This window comes from Wyeomyia smithii, chromosome 1 (assembly GCF_029784165.1).
Source record: "Wyeomyia smithii strain HCP4-BCI-WySm-NY-G18 chromosome 1, ASM2978416v1, whole genome shotgun sequence".
Lineage (NCBI taxonomy): Eukaryota > Metazoa > Arthropoda > Insecta > Diptera > Culicidae > Wyeomyia > Wyeomyia smithii.
In genome coordinates, this window is record NC_073694.1 from 122,371,452 (window position 1) to 122,384,708 (window position 13,257).

The 13,257-nt window shown below is 37.9% G+C and overlaps 1 protein-coding gene across 5 annotated transcripts in view; it reads right to left on the minus strand.

Annotated features, from left to right (window-relative positions):
* The window catches only part of LOC129728798 (uncharacterized), a 181,575-nt gene that overhangs the window by 79,906 nt on the left and 88,412 nt on the right, over window positions 1–13,257 (minus strand). For 4 of the 5 annotated variants that reach the window (XM_055687261.1, XM_055687266.1, XM_055687277.1 and 1 more), the window contains exon 3: window positions 8,063–8,308. The exons of the other annotated variant lie outside the window; for it this stretch is intronic. In XM_055687261.1, the coding sequence (XP_055543236.1) occupies window positions 8,063–8,308 (246 nt within the window). The remainder of the gene's footprint in view (window positions 1–8,062; window positions 8,309–13,257) is intronic. 5 annotated transcript variants of the gene reach the window in all.

The window sequence follows — 13,257 nt, forward strand, 5'->3', positions numbered from 1 at the left end:
GTAAGTGCAACTTTTTTTTCTCACTCACTTTTCTCAGAGATGGCTGGACCAATTTTCATAAAATTATTTGCAAATGAAAGGTCTAGTTGCATCATAGGTTGCCATTGAATTTCATTGTAATCGGATTTTTAGTTTAGAGGTTATGTATCAAAATGTAAAAATCACGAAACATCAATATCTCAGAAACCACTTAACCGATTTCAATAAAACTGGTTTCGAACTATTGGGCTGTCTCCAAAACCCTTAACTTTTAAATTTCGTTATGATTGAATATATGGTTCAAAAGTTATGTAAAGAAAAGTTATCCTGAGTTTGTTTAAACTCACTCATTTTTCTCAGAAATTTTTTTTCTTCACAAATATTTCTCAGAGATGGCTGAACCGATTTTCACAAAATTAGTGTCAAATGAAAGGTCTAGTTGCCCCATGGGTTGCTATTGAATTTCATTGTAATCGGATTGTAATTTTGTCCGTTGTTCATAAAAATGTGAAATCACATAATAAAAGTAAGCATATTGACTTCCTCCTAACGATCACTGGCTAATTAAAAGGTAGAAAAGTGATCCAAGCGACCGAATATCATATACTACTTGACTCAGTTCGACGAATCCCGGGCAGGAGAGGAAAACAAAATCATAACTCATCAATAACCTATTTAGTTATGAGGACTTATCGTGTTATTTGAAAGATATTCACGTGTGTGTGTGTGTATGTGTGTGTGTAACGCTCTCCCAATCTCACTCGATTTTCTGAGATGGCTGGACCGATTTCAATTAATTCAAATTAATTACAAATGAAAGGTCTAGTTGCCCTATAAGACCCTATTGAATTTAATTGTAATCTGATTCCTAGTTTAGAGGTTATGTATCAAAATGTAAAAATCACGAAACATCAATATCCCAGAAACTACACAACCGATTTGAATTGAAAATTGGTTTTAAATGAACGGGCTATCTAAAAAACCCTTAACTCTTGAATTTTATGAAGATTGAACTTGTGGTTCAGAAGTTATGAAAAAAACGTGTTCTGGAGACTATTTAATCTCACTCATGTTTCTCAGAGATGGCTGGACCGATTTTTATAAAATCAGTGTCATATGGAAGGTCTTGTTACCCCATAAGACCCTATTGATTTATTTTGCAAACGGATTATTACTTTGCCTGTTATGTTTAAAAATGTGAAATCCAGCTATGAAAAGAAACATATTCCGAAGACTACTTGAACTCACTCACTTTTCTCAGAGATGGTTGACCCGATTTCCACAAAATTAGTATCAAATGAAAGGTCTAGCTGCCTCATAACACCCTATTGAATTTTGCTGTAATCAAACTGTAACTTGATCTGTAATGTATCGAAATGTGAAAATCACGAAACTTCATTATCTTAGATACTACACAACCGATTTGAACAATATTGATATCAGATGGAAGGGCTAGTTAAGTGTTAACTGAAGAATTATGATGTTCTGGCTATGCGACGATTGCGCCAGCAGCATCAACAATTGGTTGAAACTACGCGACACCGCCGCCCCCGCTGGGGATTCATTGAAGCTTTGTGAAGCAATCGACAAATTGAATTCTGTTGTCACTGATCTTTCTTGTCGCATCGAAAAACACTTTCCGGGTGGCTCTACTGCTCCAGCTCAGAAGATATTTGTTTCACAACGTAAGCCGGGAGAACAACCAACACCTAAACGTAGCCGAGACAACAGTGCGAAATTCCGTGCTACTGCCGCTGCTGTGTGTGGTACCAGAACAATTGAACGAGTCATTAAAACTGTTGCGGACGAGCGACAGCAGATTTGGCTCTACTTAAGTCGTCTCGATCCATGTCACACAGTGAATGATATTGCCGCTATGGCCCAAGAGTGTCTTGGGATTAGTGAAACACCAGAGGCTGTTCAGCTTGTGAAAAAGGATGCGGATGTCACAAAGTTTAATTTTGTTTCATTCCGAGTGGAAATACCGAAAGACATGAAGGAATCTGCTTTACGTGCGTCTACATGGCCAATTGGAGTTTTGGTGCGTTTTTGACTTTGACTTTGATCAATCACGGGTCGATGGATTTCGCCAATAGTCTTTTGTCCCCTGCAAGTGTTTTTATTTTGGACAGCGAGAGTCAGCCGACTCTCGCACAAGCTAAGTACCATTCATTTCACGTTCCTGACAAGCGCAAACGTTCGTGTTTAAATTCTAGAATACTTGACACTTCTTCGTCTAAACCGATCACCGCGTATCCCACGGCTTTACATCTGTACTACCAAAATGTTTCCGGCATGAATTCTAGCATTGATGATTATATGCTCACTTTCTCTGATGGTTGCTACGACTTCATTGCATTAACAGAAACCTGGCTCGACGAATGTAGTCTTTCTTCTCATCTGTTCGGTGGTAAATATGAGGGCTTTCGCTGCGATCGTGGCCCTGATAATAGTCAAAAAAAGACTGGTGGAGGTGTACTTGTTGCTGTCCGTCGCAGTTTGAAGCCCCGGAAAATTGTTGACGCGGCCTGGAAAAACCTTGAAAAAGTCTGGGTGTCGGTTCAGTTAACCGGACGGAAGTTATATATTTGCACTGTTTACTTTCCACCGGATAGAACTCGCGATAAACAACTTATCGATGCTCACGTCCAATCAGTTTTAGCAATTCACGAAAAAGCGAAACGGTGCGATGAGATTGTAATAATCGGAGATTTCAACTTGCCGAGTTTATTCTGGGTCCCATCTCGTAATGGGTTCCTTTACCCCGATCCGGACCAATCCACCATCCATTCTTGCGCACTTGACCTTCTGGACGGTTATAACACTGCCATGCTTGAGCAAATAAATAATAATCCAAACGAGAACGGACGCTGCCTCGACCTTTGTTTTGTCAGCACTAGAGACATCGCCCCCCGGTTAACTTATGCTCCGGAACCACTGGTTAAATCTATTACTCACCACCCGGCTCTTAGCCTCACATTCGACAAGCTGAATAGCATCGACTATCACGAGTCAGAAGATCAGTTTCGTTACGACTTCAAGCGAGCAGACTACGAGGGACTGTTACGAGAACTGCATAATGTCGACTGGGTAAATAGTCTTAATCCTGCCAATGTTGATATGGCGGTAAATGATTATATTTCGATCGTCTCCGGTTTGATCGCCCGTTTTGTACCCCGAACGAAAGTGCGACCTCGAAAATACCTCCCCTGGCAGTCTTCGGAATTGCGACGCGTAAAACGGTTTAAAAATGCCACCTTTAAAAAATATTCTGCAAATGGGTCGCTTTCTCTGCGGAATCATTACCGGTCAGTTAACCATGATTACAAGATCCTTAGGAGACGATGCTACGCCGATTACAGACGGAGAATCGAAAATAAATTGAAAATCGATCCAAAACAATTCGGGAACTCCGTTAACGTACAGCGGAAAGAAGCGGGACTGCCGTCAGTGATGGAATTCGCTACCGAAAAAGCAGATAATCCGGCTGATATTTGCAGACTATTTGCTGCAAAATTCTCGAGTGTTTTTGCGATGAATCTCTTGCCACTAATCAGATATTCGCAGCCGCCAACAAAGTCGCCGTTTCTAGCAGCTCCATCGCCTCGATTAATATTGACGATCGCGCCATTTCTGCCGCTGTCACTAAGTTGAAGCATTCAAACTCACCTGGCCCTGACGGGATCCCCGCCACATTACTAAAGAAATGCATTTCCGGACTGTTAACTCCTCTTACGCATCTGTTTCGCCTATCTATAGCCTTAGGAAGATTCCCCTGTGCTTGGAAACAGGCGTTTATGTTTCCGGTTAATAAGAAAGGCGATCGGAGCAACATAAACAACTACAGAGGAATATCTGCATTGTGCGCTACATCCAAATTGTTCGAGTTAGTGGTCATGGGACCAATATATTCTCATTTCCAGAACGTCATCGCGGAGGAGCAACATGGATTTCTTCCCAAACGTTCCTGTGCGACGAACTTAATCTGTTTTACAGGATATGTCATCGATAGCTTCGTTGAGCGAGCTCAAACCGACGCGATCTACACCAATTTATCCGCTGCGTTTGACAAAATTAATCATCGTATCGCCATTGCGAAACTAGATCGGTATGGGTTCTCTGGCAATCTATTGAGTTGGCTGGAGTCATATCTTTCGGGACGGACGATAAGCGTAAAAATTGGCGATGAGATATCTGAATCTTTCTCTGCAACTTCAGGGATTGCACAAGGCAGGGCCCGCTGATGTTCCTACTCTACTTTAACGACAGAATACAGTCATTAAAATGTCCCCGTCTAGCATTTGCGGATGATCTGAAATTGTTCTTCAAAATTAAAAGCAACAGCGACGCTCTATTCCTGCAACAACAGTTAAATGAATTTTCACACCGGTGTGAACTAAATCGCATGGTACTTAATCCTAGCAAATGCCTATTGATTTCTTTTACTAGGAAGAATAATCCTCTGCACTTCATGTACAATCTGAATGGTGTTCAATTACAGCGTGTCGACCATGTGAAAGATCTCGGAATTATTCTCGATACTAAGATAACCTTTAAGCAACATGTCTCATTTATCATCGCGAAAGCCTCCAGGCAGTTGGGACTGATTATTCGAATGACACGCGACTTCAGAAACATCCACTGCCTGGTATCTCTGTACAATTCATTGGTTCGGTCCTGTCTGGAATACTGCTGTCCAGTCTGGGTTCCTTACTATAACAACTCTATTCACCGAATCGAAAGCATCCAGCGTCGATTCACTCGCTTTGCGCTTCGATTGCTTCCATGGAGGCAGCCTTTACGGAATACTCGATACGAGGATCGCTGTCAGCTTCTTCATATCGACACGCTTCAACTACGCCGAGAAACAGCACGCGCCATGGTAGTATCCGAAACTCTAACAGGTAGAATTGACTGTCCGAATATCCTTCGTCAGATCAATATAAGCGCACCCACAAGAGCATTACGTAGGTCATCATTACTGCATATTCCGTTTCGCCGCACCAACTACAGCGCAAACAGTGCCATTATTGGTCTTCAAAGAGCTTTTAACCGTGTTTCAGAAGTGTTCGATTTTCACCTAACTGCTCGTGTCCTTCGATCTAAATTTGTTTCATTGCTTCGTAGTGCAATGTATTAATGTATTAGTGACCATTAGGGTAATGTCTGCCTGTTGGTAATTTTCTAAATAAAAAATAAAATATAATAAAAATGATTGAACACGTGGTTTCACAGTTTGGCTGCCCTATACGTTTCCTTTTCATTTGATTGCAATCAAACTTAAGTAACCTTTATGTTTTACTTTGTAAAACAACGAACAACGAGTCTACTATCTCGAGTATTAAGCGACTAATTTGAACATAACTAGTGTCATACAAACGAGTCATCTCTCAAACTTACAAATAACAAACTTTATAACAATTTAATATGCTGTTCAAAAGTTTTGGAAAGAAAAGAAATTCAAAGACTATTCATCACTATACCTGCTTTGATCAAAATATATGGCCTCAACATAACTTAAAAGTGGTATCGTACTATTTGAACGTTCCCGGTATCGCTCATGATTACATTGTTTGAAATTAAGAGTCATTTCTTTTATTTCGCTATTTCTTAAGCACTAACATTACGTCAAAGTTCATATTTTATACTTTAGTTAAAAAATCAATATTTTAGAACCCGAAGAGTGAATATACCTTTATTGGATTTAAGCATTCATGTAAATCTAGCTTTATAAGTTTGAATGAGAAAGGCTGAGTCTGACAGCTAGGTGGATTAATTTAGGTGTTTTCTCTTGACAAGTAGGTTTACAATTTTCCTACAATTATATTCACTTAACTGCGGAAGCAATTACAATCTTAAAAAAATAAAGCTTAAAATATATGTAATAGTGTTGATGTGTCACCGTTTCACAATGGTCGGAAAATTGAAATTTCCGGCCAAAATTCAGTTTTTTGTGCCAAATTGGTGGTTTTCTACTGTAGGTGATTATGACATATAAGAAAAGATTTGTACTGATAAGGGGCTGTCTAAAAACCACGTAAACTGAGGCAAATGTCTTGTGTTTTCGAATAAACGTAAATAACTTGTTACTGGAACGAGATGAACGATTACTGTTTTGAGCAAAGATGCACATAATAGTAAAACGCTTCTAATGGCTTTGAGAGTTAGTTCGCGGTTTGTCCGCAGAGATGGCGCACGAATTTAACTCTTAATAGGAACATCCAAGAGATATGGTTTCTTCAGCAAAGTTGTAAAACTATTCCATTCAAACTACTGAAGACGAAACGATTTAGCAAATCTCGATTGTAGAGCCACCATGTTGATGTTGATACAAATTTCTGTGCTTGATCAATTCAATGCAATCATTTATAACATTTTCTGTTCTAGGTTGTTTAAACAAACTCACTAAATCGATCTTACTAACTTAAGTATATTTTTGAATCTAATTGCTATGACAAACGTTGATAAGTCTCCATAAAATTCCAAAAAATTACATAAAAAAATAAAAATTTTAAATTATCTTTTTCTTCAAAAACGCAAATTTTACTCAAACTTTTAACATATGTTTTAAACAACGTATATTGTAATAAACTAATTAATCTTATAATTTCACGTTTTTTTAGTATGTTATGAACCTAATTGCTATAATATACGAAAAACTTTGTAGATAAATCACCCAAAAATTCAAAAATTGCAGAAAAATGGGAAATTTTTAATCATCTTCTTTAACCAAAACGCAAATTTTTCGCAAACTTTTAACACATATTCTTGAAGGGCACAAGAAGGGCTCTCAGACACACTATCAGGTGCTGTGCTTACACGTGCTTACATTTAATGTTTTTGATGGTCAAAATTAGGAAAATTACGCATATTTTCAATGTGCCCTGCGACTGATTCTGTAGGGTTGAAATCCATTACCCATCCTGTTTTAGGAAACTAATTTAATAAGCTTTCAATCATATGTGAACATACCACGATAGCTTTAGTAGATTTTATATATATTCCAAAATATTCAGAAAAACTGTTTTTCTTCATTTCTGAAATAAGTAACTTTGAAGGCATTTTTCAACATGAACCGTTTTTTGTATCAAGACTTCATTCAAAAATTATGAAAATATAGATAAAATACTACAAAATCATGTGCTCAAAACATCCAGAATATGAAATTCGCATTTTGGTAATTTTGGCCACTCTTTTATATAGGGACTTTTATATAGAACACGCAATAAAATTCTGAATAAATATTAGTGAATAATTAATTCATCACAGAATATCCCCTCTATTTAAAAAAAAAATAAGATCTATATAGAAAGTTGCCTTTTCGTGTATTGAAGAAAATTGGCTGCTTTAGGATGAAATTTAAAAAGAATAATTTTTCTTCTTAAATAGAGGTCTGCAAATAAAAAATAAAAATACAGACCTTGTTCGATTTTGGAAACACGTCAGAATGTTCTGTGTTCTGTTGCCAAAATCGAACCATGTTAAAAATTAATGCTTTTTTTTCATGACTTTTTTGGTGGCCTTTAACAATAGGTATAGCCACTAATGAACTAGTTTTAGGATTGTTAGTCGTTAAAGGTGTCACTTGATAATACATCTCAATAATCTGGGAGTATTCGGAAAGCCACGGGGACAGGCCACGGGGATGTGGCCTTCAACGACCTGGACATTTGACACCTCCGAGTAATTAGAGGCATGGTACGGTAATAAGTACTGCTTTGATTATGACCAATATATTACCGGAACATAGTCCAGTCATACCTCCAGAACCGTTTTACCGACTCCGGTCATCTATTTTGGCAACATAATGGACAAAATACTTTTCTTTTAGCGGTTGTTGAGCTTTAATTGGTTAAAAGAAAAACAAGAAAATTGTAAATTATGATTAAACATAACCGCTTGTTTTTGGCTCATGTGTGCCAAAGCCGAACCGTGCCAAAATTGAACCGTGCCGAAAGTGAAACGTGATCAAATCGAACAGAATCTGAATTCTCGAAATGAAATATAAAACTATCGTAGTCCTACTTTAACCATGCGGTCGTGTCTTAGATACCACCCTCTTACTTTTTCAATTTGGTCTTACCTCGCCTCCGTGCATGTTGCTGACTAGTACACCGCAATAATCAGTGTTACCTTGCTTAGCAAGTAGATTCAAACTAAGAGCCACCACCGCTGATCCATTACCAAGTGCCATACAAGATTGTGTACGAAAATCTCTTGCATGAACTATTCCATTGTATGCAGCAGTGAATATAATTTTGATATTCATAGTTCCTGATTTACACGTTGCCGTTACGTGAGGTGCAAATTCTGATTCTTGCGACAAGGCCTAAAAAAATAAAACATACATCTGTTAAATTATTTTGAGAATGCGAGAGTATACTATATGTAGGGAAATGTTACAAATTAGATTTAATGATGGTAATTTTGGTCAAATGTTGCTTTAAAACGCATTTATCGTCGTGAAGATTTTAGTGTTGCTTTTGATTGAGCAGAAAAAGCAAAATCCATTGAAAGCAGTAGTTTAGTTTCTATATAAGTTTTATTTTTAGTTTATCCAGTCGGTGGTGTTTGGGAACGGGTAGCATAACATAAACAGTTGCACGAATTCGTAATTGCCAACAATTATGTACTGTTTATGAGAACATGTAATATCCGTGTATAGCAGCGACGTGAAACTTGTGATCTATTTGTATGTTGCTGAACAAAGTTAAATATCTTTAAAGAATGAATACCATCTTTGCCGCGCACTTGTAATGGTGTAGTGTGATTGGGTGATACTCGGAGTGGATAATTTTTAGTATCACTTTTCCAAATTACAGTAAAAATATCCTGTAATTATTATTTGGGATATTTTATTTTGGAATAAAAAAATAAGCTTACCAGAACAAAAACTAGTACTAAATTTACTCATTTTTGAACAAATTGGTTGAGATTATACTTCAATGAGAAAATGTTTATAACACATGCACAAGTATAAATGTACACAGATGCATACACGAATGCACCTACTTTACTACTTTACTTTACTCATTTTTGGACAAATTGGTTGAGATTATACTTCAATGAGAAAATGTTTATAACACATGCACAAGTATAAATGTACACAGATGCATACACGAATGCACCTACTTGTACACACCTACGAACATATACGTGGGTAAACTTTGTCAATTTTACAGAATGAAGAGTTTTGGTTCTCTTTGGGCCCCCAAATAAAACTTAACTCGCCGGTTAAGTTGTAGGAGCTTATGGCCACTGCTACCACTAGTTAGATATATTGTGGTATACTCCGCGTTAATATATATGCGCTGTCAGTTCGTTCCATCACTACAGGTATCAGTTACGGTCGCCCTAGGACTTTGCATTTCCCCCCAAGAAGGAATGCCTTCTTTGATGAAGTTCATTACCTTCGTTAGTTCAGCATTCCATATCTCGTTAGGCGCACGGACACCTTTCCCAAAAATACGCTGTCTTTGCTAAAATAATGCGCCGCATTGACACAGTAGGTGTTCCAACGTTTCAACTTCAAAATTACAGAAGCGACATATGTTATCTGTCAGTTTACCCATTTTTTGCCTTTCTCCTAAAAAGGTATAGCAATCACTTGCAAAACCGAAAGTATAAAAGTGTGTGTGTGTGTTTGTGTGTGTGTGTGTTTGTGTATGTGTGTGTGTATGTGTGTGTGTGTGTTTTATTCTCACACACTTTTCTCAGAGATGGCTGGACCGATTCTCATGAAATTAATTGCAAATAAAAGGTCTTGTTGTCCCATAAGACCCTATTGAATTTCATTGCAATCGGATTTTTATTTTAGAGGTTATGTATCAAAATGTAAAAATCATGAAACATCATTATCTCAAAAACTACCGATTTGAACAAAATTGGTTTCAAATGAACGGGCTACCTGATATACCCTTAACTTTTGATTGAATTTGTGGTTTAAAAGTTATGAAAAGAAACGTGTTCTGAAGACTGTTCAATCTCACTCATGCTTCTCAGAGATGGCTGGACCTATTTTCATAAAATCAGTGTCAAATGAAAGGTCTAGTTGCCCCATAAGACCCTATTGATTTGTTTTGCAATCGGACTATTACTATGCCTATTATGTTTAAAAATGTGAAATCCAGCTATGAAAAGGAACATATTCCGAAGACTACTTGGACTCACTCACTTTTCTCAGAGATGGCTGACCCGATTTCCACAAAATTACGAAATGACCATTTTACGAAATGACCACGTGGTCTTTGTTCCTGACTTATAATTCATTGTTGCCACCAAGTCAAGAATGAAGCTATTGCATTTTAGAAACATAGAATGTACTGAAAGTTTAATAATAAAAATGTAAAAATTAAAGTGAATTTTTGGCACTTGACAAATGAAAAGACCACGTGGTTAAAGTCGCAAGGAGGCGGGGGGTTGCCATAAGACCACGAAAGACCACGGGGGGGTATAAAAAGTGACCAAAATATTACCACGTGGTATAGGAACGGCCCCTATGCGAAAAACAAAGTATCGGTGCTGATGCACTCTCTTTGCCTTCCTCTTTACGATATATTTCTATTCATTAGTGTACACCACAACACGCGGTTCTCAATGTGCACAACTCGGTGAAGTTATTCGTCTCTGTTACACATAGCGATGAGATCTTGTTAGGGGCCATCCATATACCACGTGGACAGATTTTAAACGATTTTGACTCCCCCTCTCCTTCTTCGTGGACAACTGCCCATATAAATTCTAAAAAATTGTATGGACCGTGGACATTAACCAACCCCTCCCTCCCCCAAAACTGTCCACGTGGTATGTGGATGGCCCCTTATATCCTTATTCTTTAGACTCATGAAGACGATTTTTTGTCGGAAAAAGAAAGAAAATGACAGTGTATGCTCTCCTACTCTCGCTCAAACTCAACCGCTGCCGAAGTACTCCCTTCCCCCACACTTTCCCTCTCACCGCACCATACCTCTTCTGCTGTTCAGGCGACATTATATTCTCCTGTTGCTATCCTTTCTTCCCCTAATTACCGGCCTATGGAGAGACAAACGCAACTATCGATTCGCTTCTCAGAGCTGATGTAGTCTAGTCATGTGTTTGTTTTCTCTTAGAAACCTATGCACCATATCATCATTTCACCATGGGTTGAGAGGATTTAAATTTAGTCGAGGCCTGTACACTTCGTGAAGTGCACATGTGATGAATAAACGACGATTGAATCATATTCGTTTTGTTTCCATCACTGCTCATAACACCCTATTGAATTTCACTGTAATCGAACTGTAACTTCGTCTGTAATGTACCGAAATGTGAAAATCGCGGAACTTCATTATCTCAGAAACTACACAACAGAATTGATCAATATTATTATCAGATGAGCGGGCTAGTTAAGGGTTAACTGATGAATTATGATTGAAAATATGGTTTCAGATTTTGGCTGCCCTATACGTTCCTATTTCGTTTGATTATAATCGCAATTAAGCAATCGTTAAGTATTAAATTGTTAATAAAACAACGAAAGTCTATTATCTCAAAGATTATATGACTAATTTCAACATAACTAGTATCATACGGACGAGTCATCTCTCAAACATACAAATAACAAACTTCATAACAATTTGATATGTGGCTCAAAAGTTATGTAAAGAAAAGAAATTCAAGGACTATTTAAAACTATACCTGCTTTGATCGATATATGTGGCCTCAACATAATTTAAATGTGGTATCGTACTATTTGAAATTCATTGATTCCTTGCGAGGTGTTTAAAGTCTGCAAATGCACGACGAATCGGCCATAGGATGTGATCAATGTCAAATAACAAATCGTTTGAAATGTTTGGTTTTATCGAAATGACAACATCCTCGACTTTTGGCTTCTGTACATCGCCTTAATTCTGAATATATTCATATTGGGTGGTATTCGGTCATTTTCAGCAGATTTTCTGGCATCAATCTGACACCGAAAATACCCATTTCGGGAGGTATAAGGTTATTTTAATTGTTTTCCAGAAACTAAAAGTGATCGTCTTTAAATTTAAAATGGTGTCCAGGTGTCCATGCTTCATCTCGATTACGCAAAATATCCATTGAGTATTATTCGGTAATTTTCGACTGTTTCCTAGAAGTTGTAATTTAGCAATTCAAAATGGTGCCTGAGGTCAATTTTAAGCTCATTGTATCATTCTGGTTCCAGAGATACTCATATTGGATGGTAATTGGTTATTTTAGGTTGTTTTTCAGAAACCGGAAGTCGCCATCTTGATTTTAAAATGGTAATTAAGATAATTTCTGGCCTCTGAGCGTCATTTTGGGTGAAGAAACACCCATAAGAACCGGAAGTCGCCAACCTAGAATCTAAAATGGGGTCTGTGGTCGATTTCAGCTGCTGTGTATCATTCTAGATCCGGAGATACTCATGTCAGACGGAAATCGGCCAGAAACCGAAAGTCGTCATTTTGGACTATAAAATTGCCTGTGAAGTCAATTTCTGTCATCTGGGCGTAATTCTGGTTCCGAAAACATTCATATTGAATGGTACTGGGTCATTTCCGGCTGTTTGCCAGATACCGGAAGTCACCATCTTAAAATTCAAGATTGTGTCTGTGATCAACTTTTAGCCTCTGTGCATCTTTCTGGTTCCGGAGATACTTATATTTAATGGGAATCGTCCATTTCAGGCTGTTTTCCAGAAACCGGAAGTTGCCATCTTACAATTCAAAATGTTGTCTGAAGTCGATTTATGGCTCCAGTGCATCATCACGATTCCGGAAATACCCAGATTGGGTGGTATATGGTCTTTTGCTGCTGTTTTTCCGAAACCGGAAGTCGCCATTTTGGATTTCATAAAGGCATTCGGAGATAATTTCTGGATTTTGAGGTCATACTGGTTAAAGAAACAATCATATTGGGTGGTATTTGGTCATTTTCAGCTGTTTTTTAGAAACCGGAAGTCGCCATCTTAGAATTCAAAATGGTATCTGTGGTCGATTTCAGTTCCTGTGTATCATTCTAGATCCGGATATTATTATATTGGGTGGAAATCGGCCATGTTTGGCTGTTTTCCTGAAACCGGAAGTTGCCATCTTACAATCCAAAATGTTGCCTGAGGTCGATTATGGAACATATTTGTTAGCACTAAAAACATTCACCTGCCATATATGGTTCCATTTTGTTGATTAGTTCGCGAGATGTGCATAAATTTGTGCAGAAACATGTGCTTCCAGAAGAGGGAGGGGCGTCGAACCATTATGGACATATTTGTTACCTCTAAAAATATTCACA